General features: G+C 45.3%; 1 protein-coding gene and 1 long non-coding RNA gene across 3 annotated transcripts in view; one reads left to right on the top strand and one right to left on the bottom strand.

The window, feature by feature from the left end:
• Window positions 1–20,855, top strand: part of LOC137518559 (uncharacterized) — a 47,731-nt gene that overhangs the window by 12,365 nt on the left and 14,511 nt on the right. The window lies entirely within an intron of this gene.
• The window catches only part of CCT5 (chaperonin containing TCP1 subunit 5), a 30,805-nt gene continuing 22,248 nt past the window's right edge, over window positions 12,299–20,855 (bottom strand). For both annotated transcript variants that reach the window (XM_068236592.1, XM_068236593.1), the window contains exons 10-11: window positions 18,100–18,280; window positions 12,299–12,558 (exon numbers count right to left, since the gene is read on the bottom strand). In XM_068236592.1, coding sequence (XP_068092693.1) covers window positions 12,431–12,558; window positions 18,100–18,280 — 309 coding nt within the window. In that variant the 3' untranslated portion in view covers window positions 12,299–12,430. The remainder of the gene's footprint in view (window positions 12,559–18,099; window positions 18,281–20,855) is intronic.

The following is a 20,855-nucleotide window of genomic DNA, read 5'->3' on the forward strand; positions in this document are numbered from 1 at the left end:
CCGTGCAGCCACTCACCAATGCTACGATCTCTGCCGCTGGTTACTTCCGGAATTTGCGACTTTAAAGTCCCAAAACCACTGCGCCTGCGTGACCTTCTCTTCACTCCCGCTGACTGCCCCGGGAGCATACTGCGCAGGCTGCTTCCGTGACGCCAGCAAGGAGAAGGCCGCGCAGACGCAGTGGCAAATTCTGGAAGTAACTAGCGGCAGAGATCGAGTGGCTCACGGGCACAGAACGTCTGCCGGGACCATTAGAAGCCCCAGGTAAGTTCAACTTTTTCCCTAAGGCCCCCCTACAGTACTCATTTAAGTGCTTCCTTGTTATGCAGTTGTTGAATGTTATTTGTTCAATAGTGTGTTAAGTAGTTTGATGTAATGCCTTTTTCTGCAATCCTCCAATATTGTCCTTTGTTAAAAGTAGCCTTGATCATTTACTCAATATATTTGAATATTGCTTTTCTCAATAGCTCCACAGCAACCTTACAAGAAACAAGCACAATTTTCATAACATCTTCATTTTATTGAATTTTCTCTGTTATGACAGATTAGTTTACATGTTCTGCAAGAATTAATTTCCTAACTCGCCTTCTGATAATCAGCATAGGAATATATTGCACCCTAGCAGACAGACATTGGTGTTGTAATGTATTATAAGTACAGGTTTATACTTTTCACAAATGAATCCTCTCTATATAAGGAGTGTGTTGATAAAGCCCGTTTGTATTATTGGGGATTATAAAGGCTGATGTTTGTATTAAAAATATGTAATAGCAGGCTCAATGAACTATCAAAGGGTGCAGATGTCAGCTAACGAGGCAGGAACAACATACTATTTTGAGTGTCCTTATGTAGTTTAACCAGTTCACCCCCAAGGGTTTTTACTCTAACGGACCAGAGCAATTTTCACTTGTCAGTGCTCCTCCCTTTTATTCCCTAATAACTTTATTACTACTTATCACAAGAAAATTATCTATACATCGTTTTTTCCGCCACCAATTAGGCTTTCTGTGGGTAGTACATTTTGCTAAGAATTTTTTTTATTCTAAATGCGTTTTGAGAAAAAAAAAAAAAAAAGAAAAAAATCATTATTTCTCAGGTTTTAGCCATTTTAGTTTTAAAATTAAACATTCTCCTGTGGATAAAAAGAACACATATTATTTGCCCAGTTGTCCCGATTATTAAACCATTTAAATTATGTCCCTATCACAATGTATGGCGACAATATATTATTTTGAAATATAGGTGTTATTTTTCTGTTTTGTTTTGTTTTTTGTTCTGGCCATAATTACCAGCCCCAATGTAATAAATTAAAATTAATTTTCCCCATAAAATATAGATTAAAAAAGCTGAGTCCATAAGGCAACTATTTATTTATTTATTTTAAGCTGAATTTTTTTACAAGTGTTTTTTTTTGGGGGGGGAGGGGGGGGGGGGGTTGGAAGTGTAATTTTATTAATGATGTGTATGTACTTGTGTATGTATGTATTTTGTATGTGTAATATACTTTTTGAACACTTCGTTATAGGAAGTTATTATTTTTTTTTACACTTTATTGAAAAGTAACAATTTCCTCTTTTTGTGAATGGACGTAGCCGCTGTTCGCGGTCACGTCCATTCACTCCAGGCACTGCGATTGGGTAGAGGACCATTCGGTCCTCTGCCCCAATCACTCAGCACGAGATCCCGGTGGAAACGGCGGCGGTAGCGGGCACGTGCGACGTATTAAAACGTCATGTTGCTGTTAACAGTGTAAAGCATGACGTTTTAATACGTTAGGGTGTCATTAAAGGGACTCCGAGCTCAAGTAAAAAAAGAAAGTTGTACTCACCCGGGGCTTTTTCCAGCCCAGTGCTGGTCGGGAGGTCCCATGACGGCGTCCTGGCTCCTCTCCTAGTCCCCGCTCCGGAATGGCTGACCGGCCGCAGCCCGGGCGACACTCTGCTGAGTGTCGGGCTGTTCCTTCCGCGTATGACGCGGCTGACGTCACACGCCAGCTGCCTCGCGTCATCACGGCGGCCGGCGTGAAAGTACTGCGCATGCGCGATTAAAGCACGCATGCGCCGTACTGCCACGCCGGCCGCCGTGATGACGCGAGGCGGCCGGCGTGTGACGCCAGCCGCGTCATACGCGTAAGGAACAGCCCGACACTCAGCAGAGTGTCGCCCGGGCTGCGGCCGGTCAGCCATTCCGGAGCGGGGACTAGGAGAGGAGCCAGGACGCCGTCGTGGGACCTCCCGACCAGCACTGGGCTGGAAAAAGCCCCGGGTGAGTACAACTTTCTTTTTTTACTTGAGCTCGGAATCCCTTTAAATGGTTAAATTCACTTTTGTACCCCGCTTATGGTGACCCTGTAGCCAGTGGTGTATCTAAGGAAACTGGTGCTTATGGAAAATGCTGAAACTGCTCTAGCAGTTGTAAGGTGTAGTCTTGAATTGTATTGATTTGTGTTTATATACAGGTAGGGCAAGGCAGTCACAGTCACTTGCTGCCAACCCATCACAAAAAGCTAATTGCCTACAACTATAAGGGCCCATTCACACTTGCGTTTGCAAAACGCCGGTGATTTCTGCTGGAGTGTTTTTTTTGCCCCGATTTCACACGGAAAAAAAATCACTGAACACTATGGCGATTTTTCCGCGATCGCGTTTAGCGCTTCTATAGCACTGAAAGGCGATCGCCGGGAAATCGCCTGAAAATGGTGCAGGCTATGCGTTTGCATTTCACAATTTTGGGCGATTTGCGCAAATCGCCCAAGTAAGAAAGGGTCCATAGGGTTTTATTACACTAGAGCTTTAAAAAAAAAAAAAAAAAAAGCGCTAGCGTTTAAACATTTTGCCAAAATTGCGGCAGAACGCTCTAGTGTGAATGGGCCCTAAAGGTTTGGAACTTAAAGTCCCCATGTCCTCTGCCTATCAGTGATGTTCTCTGTGCTGGAGAAAGCAATAATAGAAATTGAACCACAAATATCTAATTTTATGATTACAAGATGCAAATTCTATTTAAAATTTAGTGGTGGACTATGGATTTCTAAAAAAAAAAAAGTCCCGATTCAATCTTTTTCTCAATTTTTCAGAAATGTAAAATACATTTTCTGAACCGAGTAAGCAAAGTAATACTTTTTCACAAAAGTTTTGGATGTCTGGCAGCCCCTAATATAACGCAATACTTCACTGCTGAAGTAATCACTAGTTATAGACCAACACTGGGTACATCTAGAGCAGGGGTCTCAAACTTGCGGCCCGCGGGCCATTTGCAGCCCTCGATTCAATATTTTGTGGCCCGCGCCGGCAAAAGCTTCCTTATAGTTCACTTCAGTGCTTCCTGTGAAGGAAGGGGGAGAGGCGGCGATGCGCCGCGATTGACGTCAGGAAGGGCAGAGCTGAAGCTGACAGCTCTGCCCCTTCCAGGAAATGCCGGCGGATTGCCCCCGGACGATTTGGGGGCTCTGCAGCGCTCGTTTTGCGGCGGGGACACGTCGGATTACCTGTAATGGGAGCATTGAAGTGAACTATAAGGTAAAATAGGCAAAATAGTTCGCTTCAGTGTGAATTTGATTTTGAAATAAAAATCAATGCAAGGGAAAGGTGGGAGGATCGGGAGCTGCTGATTGATTGATTCCCTTATGCGGCCCAGCCTCATCCTGACTTTGCCTCCTGCGGCCCCCAGGTAAATTGAGTTTGAGACCCCTGATCTAGAGTCAGCAATCCCCCAGTTACCTCTCCACATTTTACCTTGGACAATAACAGCATCTGAAAAAAAAAAGTGCTTGGAGGGCTCTCCATCCAAGGTGACAAGCTCAATAAGGAAATAGATACGTCTGGCAGACTCAGAATACACCACCCACTTGTTTTTAATATTGGGAGAGACCTTCAGAGCACAATATGCACTAATATTTCCAAGTCCTCAATTGCATCTCAAAAACAGTAACACAAGTTATAAAATACTTTAAGTTGGTATTATTCTCCTGAACGGCTCTTCTCTGGTACACATATCTTCATTTAGTTGGTGATGCTCTAAAGGCGCAGGCTCCTTGCTGCATCTTTTCTGAGAATGCAGGGTCATTGGTCCTTTTCTGGAATACAGTCTTGGACACCTTACTTATTAATAAATAGACAAAAACCAGTATCTGCCAAAAGCAGGATCTGCCAGGATAAGTCTATTACGCCTAAATCGTCGGTCTTGTACAAAAGAGTCCTTCGTTAGGCATGTCTAACACAGCTAAGAGTGTTATTACAGGTTGATGAAAAACCCTCATGACCCACACTTACAACTGAACTCTGACAGACTTTGTGTACCAGAGATCAAAAAAATCTAAAGAATCAATACTTACCCAGGTCTTCCTCCAGCCCCATAAGCACGTGCGAGTCCCTCGCTGTCCTCCCATGGTCTGCCGTCCAACCCCCGGTAACTGGCTCAGTCGGGTCCAGTCTGGGTCTTGTGCGCATGCGCGGACCTAATGCACAGTAGACCCAGACTGACGTGACTGAGCCTGTTACCGGAGCTGATACCGGCTGAATGGCAGATGGCGAGGGACTCCCACGTGCTTATGGGGCTGGAGGAAGCCCTGGGTAAGTATCGATTCTTTAGATTTTTTTTTTTATCTCTGGGAAGACATGGGACCTAAAGGGGAGACATGGGAAGGCTTCTTAAAAACTTGGACCATAAAGAATTCCCCTGAATATGCAGTTCTTTTTTTAAATTGAGCACTTATAGCTGTAAAACATCTGGCTATAAATATCATGCTGTGTTAATACAAGCAGAAGCTCCAGTAATGAAACAGAATGTTCCAGTGCCACTAGCAAAGCGAGTACTAAGCTTTAGGGTGCATGCACACATCCAATTTTGATTGGCCAATTTTACCACTTTCAAGTAGTACGAGAACCAATTTTAAATACTTTCAAAACATTGTTCAGGAAAACTCTCATACAACATAGAAGTGATAAAATTGGATATTCGTTAACCAATCAAAATTGGATGCGTGCACGCACCCTTAAAAAAAAGGCCCCCGAGCAGTGAATTAAAATGAAATTGGTACTTACCGGGGGCTTCCTTGAGCCCACAGTTACCCGCGAGATACCCCGGCGTCCTCCTGGCTCCAGGTCCCACTGGCGGCTCCTTTACCAGCGAGTGTTGGCCTAACACTTCCTGGACCGGGATGCTCCGCGTCACCACGCTGGCCATTGTGACAGCACGGTTCAGAGTATGTTAGAAAACTAAATGAAGAAATATTTTATCCAGAAGGAAGGTCCTACGAATAGAGTGAATCATATACAGTCATTTAGAAATGCTTCAGTATTTAACCCTCAAGATTCCTCAAGTCTCAATGCCATAGAAATTTTTAAGGATAGGGTATAGGATGACTTGAGGAAAATTGAACCAAGAAAATGTAAACAGGAGAAAGAGTCTATAGAAAGTTTAATTAAAGATAAAGATTTAGTAATTTGTGCTGCTGATAAGGGGGGGGGGGGGGGGAAATGGTATTAAGGAAGGACCAGTATTTTAAAGAGTTAAATAGGTTGGTTTATGATGAACGCACATACAAGAGACTTACTGGAGATCCTACGATTAAACTCAAATGAGATCTAACCTTGATGCTTTATGAGGATCTTTTGAATGGTTTGGTTGATCGGTCTACAGTGGGATATCTGGTGCCTTCTGCACCCAGAGTCCCAGTGATTTATCAACTTCCAAAAAGAACCCCCCGGACTTCCAATTTTGAGTGGAGTTGATTCTATTACACACCGATTGGGTCAATATATAGATTCCATTCTGCAACCCGTGGTAAAGACTCTTCCACGGGTCCTTTTGGACACGAAGCACACGGTACAAATCTTGGAGGGTTTGGATATAGAGGGAGAGAACTTGATGGCTACGGCTGACGTTAGCTCCCTCTATACGAACACCCCACATGATGAGGGTATAGAGGCGGTCTCGTCATTATTGGAAAATGAAGGAGACCTCCCCACATTGTTCATCAGATTCCTGATGGAACTTTTAGAATTTGCCTTGAAAAATAACTATTTTTGGCATAAGGGGGATTTTTTTTAAACAGGTCTATGGATGTGCTATGGGGTCGTCCTTCGCCCCCAATCTGGCAAATATTTATATGGCCCGGTGGGAGGAGGAGGCCATAAGAATAGGTGGAGAGAAGGTTAAGCTTTGGCGAAGGTACATAGACGACCTGTTGATTTTTTTGGCAGGGGATGAAGCAAGTTTTCATAGATTCATTAACCCTCCTGGCGGTCTATTAAAAACCGCCAGGGGGCAGCGCTGCTGGTTTTTTGCTTTTTTTTTTTTTTTTTTTAAATCATGTAGCGAGCCTAGGGCATCCCCCCAGCCCCTCCGATCACCTCCGGCGATAGGCGATCATGAAATCCCGTTCAAAGAACGGGATTTCCTGGAGGGCTTCCCCCGTCGCCATGGCGACAGGGCGGGATGACATAATCGACGTCGTGATGTCTAAGGGAGACCCGATCCACCCCTTAGCGCTGCCTGGCGCTGATAGGCCAGGCAGCGCAGGGGTCTAAGGGGGGGGGCTCTGCGGCAGCGCGGATAGCGACGAATCGGCGCGGGGCGGCGGCGATCGGTGTGCTGACGCAGCTAGCAAAGTGCTAGCTGCGTTCAGCAAAAAAAAAAAAAATTACGCAGATCGGCCCAACAGGGCCTGAGAAAACCTCCTGCGCGGCTTACACCGAACTACGTTCGGGGGTTACCGCCAGGAAGGTTAAGGAGACTAATCAGATCAGACCAAATATTCAGCTGACAGCCGAATGCAGTCCAACTCATATCCACTTCCTGGACTTAGATATCGTTAGAGACCATGTAGACAAAAAGAAAAAAGAAGCTGGCCCTGCAAAAACCGCACCACAAGGAATTGAAGTACAAAAAATAGCCTTTATTCAAACCATAACATTAAAACCAGTTAAAAACAATCACACTGAATGGATAATGCCCTCAAATATAACACTGTAAACGCTCAGTGGTTACAAAGTGAACGCGTATTATAAATGATCTATAATGTAGACATACCGCTGCAAGCCAGTAGCAGAGTAAAAGTGAAGGGGTAAAGGCAGGGAAAATACGAGATTGGAAGTGAACCAACCTGTAGAGGTGAAGTGCACCAAATGAGGAATAATGGTGTGAAGTGGGTGCCAGTGTCCGTAGTGAAACAGAATTCCGAGTGGTAGGGGCCAAATAGGACCAAGTGAAAGAGATGTGAAGCGAAGAATGGATCGTGGATGGAAGGCTTACCGGCCGGCAGCTGAGCGGAGGGACTAGCGTGTGGAGGGACTATCGTTAGAGACCAAACGGGTTTTAAACTGAAATGTTTTTTTTAAACCGACAGATCAGAACGGTTTTATTGATACACAAAGTTGCCATCACCCAAATTGGTTGAAAGGCGTCCCAAAGGGACAATTTATGCGGGTTTTAAGGAATTGTTCTGACAGCTCCAGTTTTTTTTTTGAACAGTCAGATATTATAAAGAATAGATTGGCGGAGAAGGGATATGAAAAGGATTGGCTGGATAGGCTTCAGTTGGAGATAGCTACAGTGGATCGGAAGGAACTGGTCTATGGCGAGAGAAAAAATGCCATGGATGAACAAAAACCTTTCGTATTTATTTCTGAGTTTTCTGCCCAATATAGAAAAATGGAACATATCCTTAGCAAGCACTGGGGTATTTTAAAGGGAAGGTTCAGGGAGGGTATTGAAAAAATAAAAATCAATTTCCACTTACCTGGGGCTTCCTCCAGCCCGTGGCAGGCAGGAGGTGCCCTCGCCGCCGCTCCGCAGGCTCCCGGTGGTCTACGGTGGCCGACCCGACCTGGCCAGCTGCCAGATCGGGCTCTTCTGCGCTCCAAGGCTTGCACTTCTGCGTCTCACGCGGGCGCGCTGACATAATCGGACGTCCTCCGGGCTGTACTGCGCAGGCGCAGTAGTTCTGCGCCTGCGCAGTACAGCCCGGAAGACGTCCGATGACATCAGCGCGCCCGCGTGGGACGCAGAAGTGCCGGGCCTTGGAGCGCAGAAGAGCCCGACCTGGCAGCCGGCCTGGCCAGGTCGGGTCGGCCACCAGGAGCGGCGGCGAGGGCACCTCCTGCCTGCCACGGGCTGGAGGAAGCCCCAGGTAAGTGGAAATTGATTTTTATTTTTTCAATACCCTCCCTGAACCTTCCCTTTAAAGAGTGATCATATTTTGAAGAATGTTCTTCCAGAAAGACCCTCTTTTATTTACAGAAAAGCGCCTAACTTGAAAGATCTGATTGCACCTAGTTGTGTGGCTCCCCCCATACAGAAGGAATTAGTAGGGTGGCAGGCCCCAGGTTTCTTTTCATGTAGGAACTGTAAGTGCTGCAGAGAATCCAATGGGGAGAGAAAGGTAAGTATTCAAGCAAAGACAAATGGGAGGGAGTACAAAATTAGACAATTTATTACGTGTGCGACTAAGGGGGTGGTATATTTAATATGGTGTAGTTGCGGCCTGCAATATGTTGGCCGCACCACCAGAACATTAAAAGAAAGAGTAGGGGAGCACATAAATAATATCAGAAAAGGTTTTCAACAGCACAATTTATCATTGCACTTTAAACTAAAACATCAATGTGACCTAAGCCAAATGTCCTTCTATGGAGTGGAAAAAGTGATAGGCTCATGGAGAGGTTTCAATATGGTAAGAGAAATTTCCAAAAAAGAAGGGATGTGGATCTTTAATTTGGATACTTTAGCCCCTAATGGCCTTAATGTTGATTTTGACAAATTGTTTTATTAGGAATGATTAAAACTGGTGGGAGGGGGCGCGATGGTATATGTAGAGAAACATTGTATTAGTACATTTTTGTAAGTGACCACTCTGAGTGATGGTAGCTGAGAATGGCGGTTTTTAATATATTTTTATTACTTTTTAATTCAAATTTTACATTTGGTTAGACTAATCCGATGGTGGAACGCAAGTGGGTACTTCCTGATTAGTAGTAGGTGGATAGAACACGCCCCACATCGTCGGGGACGCTTTTACTTCGACGTGACTTAGAGGGTGGGTATATTTTGGAAACGAGCGCGATGGTTTGTGCGCTTGTGCACGATCTTCTGTCACTGAGGGCGCGACGGTATTTATGCATGCGCATGATAGTCTGTCATTGTCCGCACACGCAAGGGTATAATAAAGTTGTTCAAAATTCCTGGTAGAGTATAAATATGCCGGCCGAGCGTCTGACGTCAGCCCGATGAGTCAGATATCTGACGAAACGCGTAGGGTGGAGCTACGTCGGACGCTGTCGGCTGATACGGAAGTGCCAGTGTAATCACTCAGGACGCGGAGATTTGAGGCGACAATCAGCGGAGTGGTCACCCGGGGACCCAACACTGTATAATGCGCTGTTATCAAGTCTTCAAAGTGTGAGTGCACTCTGGTTTTTTAATTTTTTTAAATAAATAGTTTTACACTATAGAGTTTTTTTACTCCTGCAGTTCATTTGATTGGGAAGTGGATCCTGGATCTTGTTCAGTGACCCCCGTTTGCTGTAAATCAGGCCTCCGGAGATCTAAGAAGGTCCACTGGGTGAGTGCAGACACGGAGGGGGGGGGGGTGTCAAGGTGCCCATCCGGGTGGGGTAGTAATGGTTTAAACCAGGGGTCTCAAACTCGTGGCCCTCGATACAATATTTTGTGGCCCCAGAGCTTGTAGGGGCCCTCAGTGGCTACAAGAGGAAAAAAAAATTTCAAATCGGCCTTATAGTTTTTGAGAAAATCGATTTTAAAATTGCAAAGGAAAAAAATACACATTTAAAAACCCGCAGACTTTAATGGTTAATAGCAAATCCACATCAAATGCTAGAAACCCTAAATTTGCAGGATATGTTAAGGAGATCATTAGGAATAAGAGGAAAAAACAATTTTTCAAAAAGACCTTCTAGTTTTTGAGAAAATCGATTTTAAAGTTTCGAAGGAAAATAGTATACTTTTAAATGCGGTAAATGTCACTTTTAGTAGCAAGCCTAACGGTAGTGTAATTTTACATGTATCAAAAGAAAGAGCAATACATTTCCTGATTGGGGCTTCACACCCTAACTATACCAGCTGCAAAAAAAGGTCCCTTAATGCCGATTTTTGTTTCACGGTATCTGTGTGTGTGTGTGTGTGGGGGGGGGGAGGGCAGGTTTATTTTGCTCTGGGGCCCCATTGTTGCTTAAACCGGCCCTGCCTGCCGGCAAAAGCGACACGGAAGCGAACTATATTTGCCCATTTTACCTTATAGTTCGCTTCAGTGCTCCCAAGTAATCCGCCGCATCCCCGCCGCTAAACAAGTGCTGCAGAACCCCAAATCCCCCGCGCAAACATCCACGACTGCGCTGAGGGGCAGAGCTTCCAGCTGTAGCTCTGCCCCTCCTGACGTCAATCGCCGAATGGATCGCCGCCTCTCCCCCGCCCCTCTCTGTGAAGGAAGAGAGGGGCGGGCAGAGGCGGCGATCCGCCGCGATTGACGTCAGGAGGGGCAGAGCTGAAGCTGAAAGCTCTGCCCCTTCCAGGAAATGCCGGCGGATTGCCCCCCGGGGCAATTTGGGGGCTCTGCAGCCCTCGTTTGGTGGCGGGGACACGTGAACTCCCTTATGCGGCCCAGCCTCATCCTGACTTTGCCTCCTGCGGCCCTCGGGTAAATTGAGTTTGAGACCCCTGGTTTAAACTGTCACGGTCATTGGTATAGACTAACGGTGGTGGTCAATACTGAGGTTCTAAACGGAGTTCACACTATATGCCCTTTTTGTGTTTTTTATCTACATGTCGTGTTGATCTTAAGCGGAGTCCTTACAAGAACAATCCTGGTGATCCATTGTGATAAAGGGACTTCTATTCATTTTGAATGGACATTTATCAGGTTTGACTGCCGACTTTTGAGATCTGGAGCGCTGCTTTGTTTGGGTTTTCTTTTAGGTTCATCTTGCATCGGATATTTAAGTGCGCACCACGCTAGTAGATATTTAACTGTTAAAATTCCAGAAGCGCAGTGATTTTTGAAATTTGTAGAAAACCATAGGACTGTCACTCCAGCGTAATGACGTGGAGCGTTCCGGCCCAGGAAGCGTTGGGCCAACACGATGCCCGAAAGTTGCCGGTAAAGAAGCCGCCAGCGGGATCTGGAGAGGAGCCAGGAGGATGCCGGGGTGGACCTTGCAGCCTACGGTGGGCTGGAGGAAGCTCCAGGTAAGTACCAATTTAATTTTGATCCACTGCTCAGGGTCCCTTTAAAAGAGGAACTCCAGTGAAAATAATGTAATAAAAAAAAAAAAAAAAAGTGCTTAATTTTTACAATAATTATGTATAAATTTAGTCAGTGTTTGCTCATTGTAAAATCTTTCCTCTCCCGGATTTACATTCTAACATTTATCACATGGTGACATTTTTACTGTTAATAATAATTCCTATTTTTGTATAGCGCCTTTCTCCTGTCGGACTCAAAGCGCTTGCGAGGCAGCCACTAGAGCGCACTCAGTAGGCAGTAGCAGTGTTAGGGAGACTTGCCCAATGAACTCCTTACTGTTGGCAGTGATGTCACAGGAAAGAGATGCTGGTTGCATTTTTGGCAGTTGGAAACAATGCAACAAGGCTCCCGCAGTGTGATGTCAGGACATCAGAGCTGTGAGGCGCCAACATCACACTGTGGGAGGGGTTTCACCACAACATCAGCTATACAGAGCCCCCTGATCAGTTTGAAAAAAGGAACATTTCTCATGGTAAACGGGGTATTAGCTGCTCATTCGGATGAAGTTAAATTCTTGGTTACAGTTTCTCTTTAAAGTGAACCTTAAGTCACTAAAATGAGGCCGCAATAGCAGCATAGGGGGCGATATTTTGGCTGGGAACGCGAAGAATCACTCGCGTTCCCATGCCTGTCAGGTCCTGACGGCGAAACAGTTAGTGGTCGCCGGCGGGGACGGGAGGATCGGAGACACACGGCGAGGGCACCGATTAGCTCATTTTTGTGTGTGACATAAGTGCCTCTTTAAAGGTGTCCAGTAACTCCACCTTTAACTCCACTAAATTTCTCTAACGATCAATCATCCAATCGATCGGAAGCGATTGTTCGGGCCTATCACCAGAGGGGAAAATGATAAGCAATCTGTTCAAAGAACCGATCCAAAATTTAGATCAATGGAATAATTGATAAACTGATCAGGCAACCAACTGTACTGAATGCATTGTAATTGTACCATTAATGGGCAGCTTTATACTTATCTGAATACACTGAATACAATTACCACATAGCCACCTTTTTAAAACAGACACAAGGGGGAAAAAACACTTCTCCAAAGAAAATGTGTTAATTTATTAAAGGAAACATATGGAGTGAGAAACAAAGCTTTACTGCACAAACAGTGGCAATGATAAATACAAGAACTTGGTATTTCTGATAAAGGTAGGCATAACAAGCTTGTCACTCTTCTATTTCTCCAGGGCGGCGAATGTCATCTATCTTTAGAATCATTTTTACCACCTGTGTAGCCAAAGAGATCTGCTGCTTCTTGCCAATCAGTGTTTCTATAACATGCTGCTGCTTCATGTCTAAGGAGAAAAGAATGATATTACATTAGGAAAAGCCTTACACAGAAATGTTTATATATACACACTATATCTACATGACCAGATCTTGTTGCACGTACCGTATTTCCTACAAGAAAGGTTAAATGATATGCTATTAATTCTGAAAAGATGCTAATGTCATGCAAGTTTATTCAGCTTGCAACTGGACTAAGCAATTATCTGCGGCTACAGTTTATTTGTACATTTCCAAGCAGCGCATACATTTACATAGAATCAGTATAACATTTCCCACAAAGCACCACCTTTTTTTCTAAAAAACTACTTAACGTGAACCTGAGACGAAGCACCCTCATGTATTTTAACATATATTAGTGGGAACAGAGAAAATACCTACCCTGCTCTGTTTCATTCTTCACTGTTCAGCTTGCTTCTTATCAGCCCTGATAAAGTACCCGACTGAGCATTCAGTCTTGCTTTGCTATATTTACTCAGCTATAATGATTCCTAAACAGAGCCTCAAGGGGGCAGGCTTGTGCTTGAAAAGACATCACAGAACACAGACTCAGCTATAAATGATTCCTGAGCAAAGCCAGACTGAATGCTCAGTCTGGGATTTTATCAGGGCTGATAAGAAGCAAGCTGAACAGTGAAGAATGAAAGAGCAAGGTAGAGCAGGGTTTTCTCTAATGTTCCTACTGATATATATGGTAAAATACATAAGGGTGCTTTGTCTCTGGTTCACTTTAACTGGTTATGGACTGATGCAGTACGAATCTATGTCCAGCAGGTGGTGCTGTGTCTCTGATTGGACGTAGATTCAACGTCGCACTGAATTGTGCGTTCTGCAATTCCGCAACTCGCACACTCTGCCATCTATAAGACGGCAGACCTCTTTCATTGGCTCCTGACTGCATGATCATTGTGAACCAATCACATTGGCTTACATTGATAGCGTCAGGAGCCAATGAAAGCAGCTCCTGACTGGCTGTCAGCACTCTGCCATCATAGAGACGGCAGAAAGAAGAGTTTGCTGCGATGGGGCAGCGTTGTGACCCATGAGAGCGGCATGTATATGCGGCAATTCGTGGGGAGACGGCGATTTACCATACCAGCAGTCTCTGATCCTTAAGGGGGCAGAGACTGCTGGTACAAAAGGGGTTAAAAATCTGTTGGGAATAAAGGGCCCCTGGAAGTACATGCCTCGGGAGGGGGAAGCCTCTGGATCTTAAGGAGGCTGCTCCCATCCTCCTCTGTCCCTTTGCTGGGACTCACCAAATCGCGGCGAGGAAGATATTTACCTACCTCGATCCTGCGCAGGCGCACTAACCGCTCTTCCTTTGGGTTAAGGCGGAGATAGCCGAACCTAATAGATCCGCTCCACTGCGCAGGTGCGAGTCTTTTTGCGCCTGTGCTGTAGAGCGGATACGCCTGAACAAAGAGCAGCTACTGTACCGGATCCTGGCAAAGTAAATACATCAAGCCTCGTCAAGCTTGTCGGGGAGGATTCAGAGGAGCCAGCGCTGGATTCCCCCTGAAGCTACAGGGGAGGGAGAAACCTCACTGGGACCCTGAGGCTTTATCCTCCTGAGTTAAGTATTCCCCAAGTTTTTTTTTTATTAATTATTATTATTATTATAGTCTCTTTAAAAATACACCTGAACCGAGAGAGATAAAGTGCCTGCCATATTTATCTCCTTTTAACAGCCCCACTAGAGTTATCTGGCATCAGATAACTGGGCAGGGCAGTGTCAGCCAACTGAACTTGGGCTGCCTAACGCAACCTATGCGGAGTGGGCGCAGGTAGCGTTCATAATCACCTGTTCCAGACGCTGGATCGGCTCTCCCTCCACCAAGCGAATGCTGTAACACTAACATCCTGTTCTAGGTCTCACATAATATGATGTAATTGGGACCCAGAGGATGGTGTCAGCATTGCAGCACTGCTCGGTGGTGGAAGAAGAGAAGTGGAAGAGACTCTTCCATCACAAAGCAGTGCTACAATGCTGACACCATCTTCTGGGACCAGACTGCATGTAATATGTGATCGGGCCCCAGAACAGGGTGTCGGTGTTACAAAGTTTGTTCGGTAGGTACACCAAAGAAGAGAGGCGGTCCAGTGTCCAGAAGAGACATATGAAAGTGCTCTCTGCACCGCTCTGCATAGGCTTCTAGGCTGGGGGTGACAGACTACCAGACAACTGGTATTGTTTAAAAGGAAATACATATAGAAGCCTCCATATATTGCTTCAAGATTCCTGTAAGTCTTACTCTGATCACAGGTAAGGAGCCACTGAAACTGGCACCTGATCTGTGCACGGAGCTGTCTTTAGGGTATAGTATGCCATATACCCTAAAGACAGGTCCGTGCACAGATCAGATGCCAGTTTCAGTGGCTCCTTACCTGTGATCAGAGTAAGAATTAACCATCCATAAAACACCGCACTAATTTAACTGAATAAAAACGCTGGTTGCACAGACGCAATTAAAGCCTATAAGAACGTATAGTTCTCACTAGGCTGGTCGCCACATCCATCGCAGTTTTCGATAAGTGTCCCCCGGTTTCGTTGAGGAATCCTCTGCTAAAACCGGTAAACAGATTGGTGGCAAGCAGAAGCATGACGATTCCTATTGGATTGTAAAAGACCAATGGGAATCCTCTGCAACAGAGAGGATTCTAATTGGTTCATGGTGGACCAATGAAAATTCTCGCTGCTAGGGAGAATTAGTCTATTGTAATCCAATGGGGGGGGGCCTCATTGCTCCTGCCAGCCTCTGGTCTGCGAGTTTCAGGACAGAGCAGGGGAGTCAGCAGTGTCGGGACCAGAGAGCGGTGTGAAATTCGCTAACCCTGCTGTTTTGCATCTGCTCCAAGTGGGAACAGAGCCTCGAGTCTCTTTCAAAATCCCTGTAGTTCTGACATAACTAGGTACTCCGTAAAAGCTCTGTACCAATTCATCAGTGTTTGTTTCGTCAGAAGAAATATTTTATTAACCACCGATACCTCAGCAACAGGTCTCTCACTGAACAAAGCCTGGCAGTGCGATAATTAGCGACAGACCTACTTGCTCTGCTATAAAAGCAAGTCAACTAAATGCTATATTGTACAAAGCTGAAGAGGCATGAGCCAAAATGTGACTGGCTTATTTTTTCCTCTGTACTTGAAGCAGTCTGATGAATTCTGTTCATCCCTTCTAAATGGCTAGAAGAAATAATTCACTACAAAATTGGTGTAAAGTGCTTTGGATCTGTAATTTTAGCTGTCTATTTGCTGGATTTGAAAACTTTATAAGCCTTTATTTTGCTGTATTACAATTCCAACAAAGAAAGACCAAAGGCTCCCTGAACACAATTCTGCTTTTTAAATCGGGTTTTACATCCGATTCAGATTTTTAATCTTTACTGCATGCTGCGTTTTTTGATCCGTTTCTGTTGAATGTATTCAGGGAAAATCGGAATTGAAAATCGAAAACTGCATCGGAAAACGGATTTGCAGTGTGCAGGGAGCCAAAGGCAGCACTGCAGCGTGTGAACTGCGTAGCAGAAACTTTTCATTCCACATCAAACCTTCATTTCCAGGTAAATGGTACAAAAATGCCACGTGTGTCCAACACAGTGAGCCAGGACCATTCACAGCGGCACTGCCCAGCTGTGAACAAACGTCCTGCAGACGTTAAACAACCATCAGCTGCTCCGCTTACCACCGCACAAATCACCCAGCTCTCACCACACTGTGCTATAAACACCTGGCATTTTTGTACCATTGACATGGCAATGAAGGTTTGGCATGGGGATGGGATAAAAAGTTTTTGCCACACAGCTCACATGTTGCAGTGAAACCTTTGTCCTCTCTTTGCTGCTGTTATTACTGTTGACTAAACACACAGCTGAAAGGATCACCATCGTGAAGAAAAGTAGGCAGTTAAAATCTGACAGAACCGACTGGTTTGGGCCAACTCTTCCTGGGGGATTCTCAGGGTTTTCAACAGCATTTCCTGAACAGCAGTTGCAAAGTCTAATTGACAAAATAGTGTGCAAGTGAGTAGGGAGGCTGGCTGGTAACCTACTATTTTGGCAGTTAAACTGCTGTTCAGGAAATGCTGTTGAAAACAAAGAAAACCCAGAGAATGCCCCATGAGGAGATGGACTGGCCCAAAACCTGTCGGTTCTGTCAGATTTTAACTGCCTACCTTTTTCGCGATAGTGGTCCTTGAAGCACCAGTCATCCACTGCCTATACATTAAAGAGTGTTTGCTCATCCAGCCCTGTCTGTCGTTTAGACGACTTTTGTATTTTATATACACAATACATGCATACTTACTTTTTGTCACTATGCATACTTAAAGGACAACAGTAATGAGAGGGATATGGAGGCTGCTATATTTATCTCCTTGTAAACCATACTACTTGCCTGGCAGTCCTGCTAATCCTTTGCCTCGAATACATTCAGCCATAGACACTGAGCAAGCAAGCAGCATATCAGGGATTTTTTACACTGTCAGATTTGACTGGATTAGCTGCATGCTTGTTTTTGGTGAGATTCAGACACTACTGCAGCCAAATAGACCAGCAGGGCTGCCAGGCAACTGGTATTGCTTAAAAAAATAAATAAATGGTAGCCTCCATATTCTTCTCAATCCAGTTGTCCTTTAAATATAAATACATTTTTGTTAAGCCTATGTATGCCCTCATTACATGTTTATGATGTGGGTCAATGCAGAGTGGCATAGTATGCACAGCAAAGCGCTCCTTACCCTGGCTATCTGTAGACACTAGTGTCCGCAATGCACAGTATTCTAGTCAACCATGGTTAAAGGGATACTGTAGGAGGGGGGGGGACTGGTCGGGGGAAAATGAGTTGAAGTTACCCGGGGCTTCTAATGGTCCCCCGCAGACATCCTGTGCCCGGGCAGCCACTCCCTAATGCTCCGGCCCCGCCTCCGCTTCACTTCTGGAATTTCAGACTTTAAAGTCTGAAAACCACTGCGCCTGCGTTGCCGTGTCCTCGCTTCCCCTGATGTCACCAGGAGCGCACGGCACAGACCATACTGGGCCTGCGCTGTACGATCCTGGTGCCATCAGCGGGAGTGAGGACACGGAAACGCAGGCGCAGTGGTTTTCAGACTTTAAAGTCGGAAATTCCAGAAGTGAACCGGAGGCGGGGCCGGAGCATCGGTGTGTGGCTGCGCGGGCACAGGATGTCTGCGGGGGACCATTAGAAGCCCCGGGTAACTTCAACTCATTTTCCCCCGACCCCCTACAGTATTCCTTTAACTGTTCTCAGGTGAACATGAGGAGCCTAGTTAATTCTTTAATTCGCATATATTTGAGTGCCTATAGTATGCCTTTCCTCTGGCAACATCACTACAGCGGTACTTTATAGTATAATGCTGCAATTTCATGAATGGTTTTGTGTTTTATGGTACCCTTATGGTGTTGTCACCACTGGAATTATGAATTGCTTGTTTTCTTTTAAAAACAGAAACATTAAATGTAACCGAAAACAGAAACATATGTAATTTTACAAAAAAAATGTTTTTCTGTAAACAAATACAGAGGACTTACCATTTGTGCCTTTATGAAGACAATCAATACCGAGAGCAGGGTTGTTATCCTTCACTTGCTTAGCTCGCACTTCAGTCATAGTCTGTATAGGGCTCATGCCACTGTTCTCAGCAAGAGACATAGGAGTGGTTTCCAGAGCATCAGCAAAAGCACGCATTGCATACTGCTCCAGTGATGGACACTTCAAAGAAGAAAGTTAGAAATTAATGATTCTCCCTTCTAGGCCTTAAAGGGATACTTAAAGGGATCCTTAACTGAGAGGGAAATGGATGTTTCCTTTTAATCAATACCCAATGCCTGGCTGTCCTGCTGATCTCATTGGCTGCAGTGGTGGCTGAATCACACACCTGAAAAAAGCATGCAGCTATTCCAGTCTGACTTCAGTCAGAGCACCTGATCTGCATGCTCCTTGAAGGGCTGTGGCTAAAAGTATTAGAGACACAGGATCAGCAGGAGAGTTGGGCAATTGGTATTATTTTAAAAGGAAAAAGCCATATCCTTCTAAGTTTAGGTTTAAATGGAGCTTTACTCACCTGATGATTCTACCAGCCCCCCTGCAGCCATCCTGTGCCCTCGCAGTCTTGATCGGATCCTTCTGTCCCCCGCTGGCAGCTACTTTCGTTTTCGGCGACAGGCCTGGCCACGCGTCTGCTTCTTCGTGTTCCTATCTGCAATAGCAGGATAGAGGGCGCTATTGCGGACAGGAATGCATAGAAGTAGACACGTGGCCAGGCCTGTCGCCAAAAATGAAAGTAGCTGGCAGGGGGGCAGGAGGATCCGAGCAAGAGTAAGTGGGTAAAGGATGGCTGCAGGGGGCTGGTAGAAGCCCCAGGTGAGTAATTTTTTTTTTTCTGCCTCAAGTGTCACTTTAACAATTTACCCTCAAAGCTACAAGACTTATTTCCATTCTTAAAGGGAAGGTTTACGCAGGAGCTGTAAAAAATAGAAATCCAAATCCACTTACCTGGGGCTTCCTCCAGCCCGTGGCAGGCAGGAGGTGCCCTAGGCGCCGCTCCGCAGGCTCCCGGTGGTCTCCGGTGGCGATCCCGACCTGGCCAGGCCGGTTGCCAGGTCGGGCTGCTTCTGCGCTCCAAGTTGCGTGTCACTTGTGCGCGCTGACGTCATCGGACGTCCTCCGGGCTGTACTGCGCAGGCGCAGAAGTTCTGACGTCCGATGACGTCAGCGCGCACAAGTGACACGCAACTTGGAGCGCAGAAGCAGCCCGACCTGGCAGCCGGCCTGGCCAGGATCGCCACCGGAGACCACCGGGAGCCTGCGGAGCGGCGCCGAGGGCACCTCCTGCCTGCCACGGGCTGGAGGAAGCCCCAGGTAAGTGGATTTGGATTTCTATTTTTTACAGCTCCTGCGTGAACCTTCCCTTTAAGTACTTCTCAAATTTTCATTTAGCTCTTAGGACATAAAATTCAAATTTCATCTGTAACACAGAATAAAACTAATATGATCATTTTAACTAAAAAGATTAAAAAGGACCTAGGTTGTAAGTTTTAAAACTTTAAATGTAAAGCTTGTTTAAAGCTCTACTAGAATCAACAGGTGCTAGCGCCAGTAACTCACCTACTCGCCTGTAAAGCGTTACGGTTTTGAAACTCTGCCACAGCCATTTTCATCCAAAGTGTTCCAAAGTTCTGGCCACCCCATCTATGTTGCAGAGGGCCACCACCAGCTTGGCAGCTGCCCATTCAGCCGTGGCTTGCCAAATTTGCTACAGGGCATTCCGAAAGCCCATGTGTTCAGTCTAAAATGCATGCCATGCCCTGTGTTAATATGCTCTGACCAGAACTTTAGAGGCTTTTCACAAATTAAAAAAAAAAAAATGTCATGTATTGAATTGAGGAAATTGAAAATGACAGATTTAACATATTTTTTTAATCCAATTATCTCTATGGACTTCCTACCGCTTTGAATGTTTCCTAATGCAAAATTTTTATGTCTAATGCATGAACAGGCCTTTAAGCATTTTAGGTCTACCCCATAGTAAATTAACTGCTTTGGGTCCACAGATAGTGAAAACTACACCTCACTTGTGGCTGCCTAAGCGTAGTTTTAAAGCCGGGGGCTCACGAGCATGGAATGCAATAAGCGCATCCTCTGCCAGCACAGATCTCCACTGTAAAGGCAGCGGAGTTACGTGCATTGGGTAGAAGCTGTTTTCGTTGGCTCCCGACTGCCTGATTACTGTAAGCCAATCACTGATCAGGAAGTAAAAAACAAATAGGGGGAAAAAAAAGGCTTTGGTCCTTGGCGGTGTGGGGGTTGGAGTATACAGCACAAATGGACACTTGTGGTTTCATTTCTGGAATAGTCTTGTGGCCAAATTCCTAATAATCATCTAAACTCTAGTACTGTTTAGAACAGGGTATTATTCTGGTACAACTAACAAAGCCCCACTGCTCTCGGGATAACATAAGTGAAGAGCTCAATACAACTCTTTCCACAGATACAATAATCTGAGTGCACAGGGCTAGAAACAAAACAAAATGTAAAGTGCGATTGTTCGCTCGTCAGAAGCTTTCAGAACAGTAACGCTGTGTCTGAAGCATCACCTACCTATTTAGGTGGACCTGAACTAAGAATGTCCTCTCTGCTCTAAAAGATACATAACAGCATAATATCCTAAACAAAAACATGTCTTTGTTACAGCTGATACAAAGCCTGATAAATCTGCAGTGTTTCCAATTCCTGATTCATGGAAGCAGACATTGTTAACATCCTGTGCTTTCAAATGAGCTTATCT

The sequence above is a fragment of the Hyperolius riggenbachi genome, chromosome 5 (assembly GCF_040937935.1).
Source record: "Hyperolius riggenbachi isolate aHypRig1 chromosome 5, aHypRig1.pri, whole genome shotgun sequence".
Lineage (NCBI taxonomy): Eukaryota > Metazoa > Chordata > Amphibia > Anura > Hyperoliidae > Hyperolius > Hyperolius riggenbachi.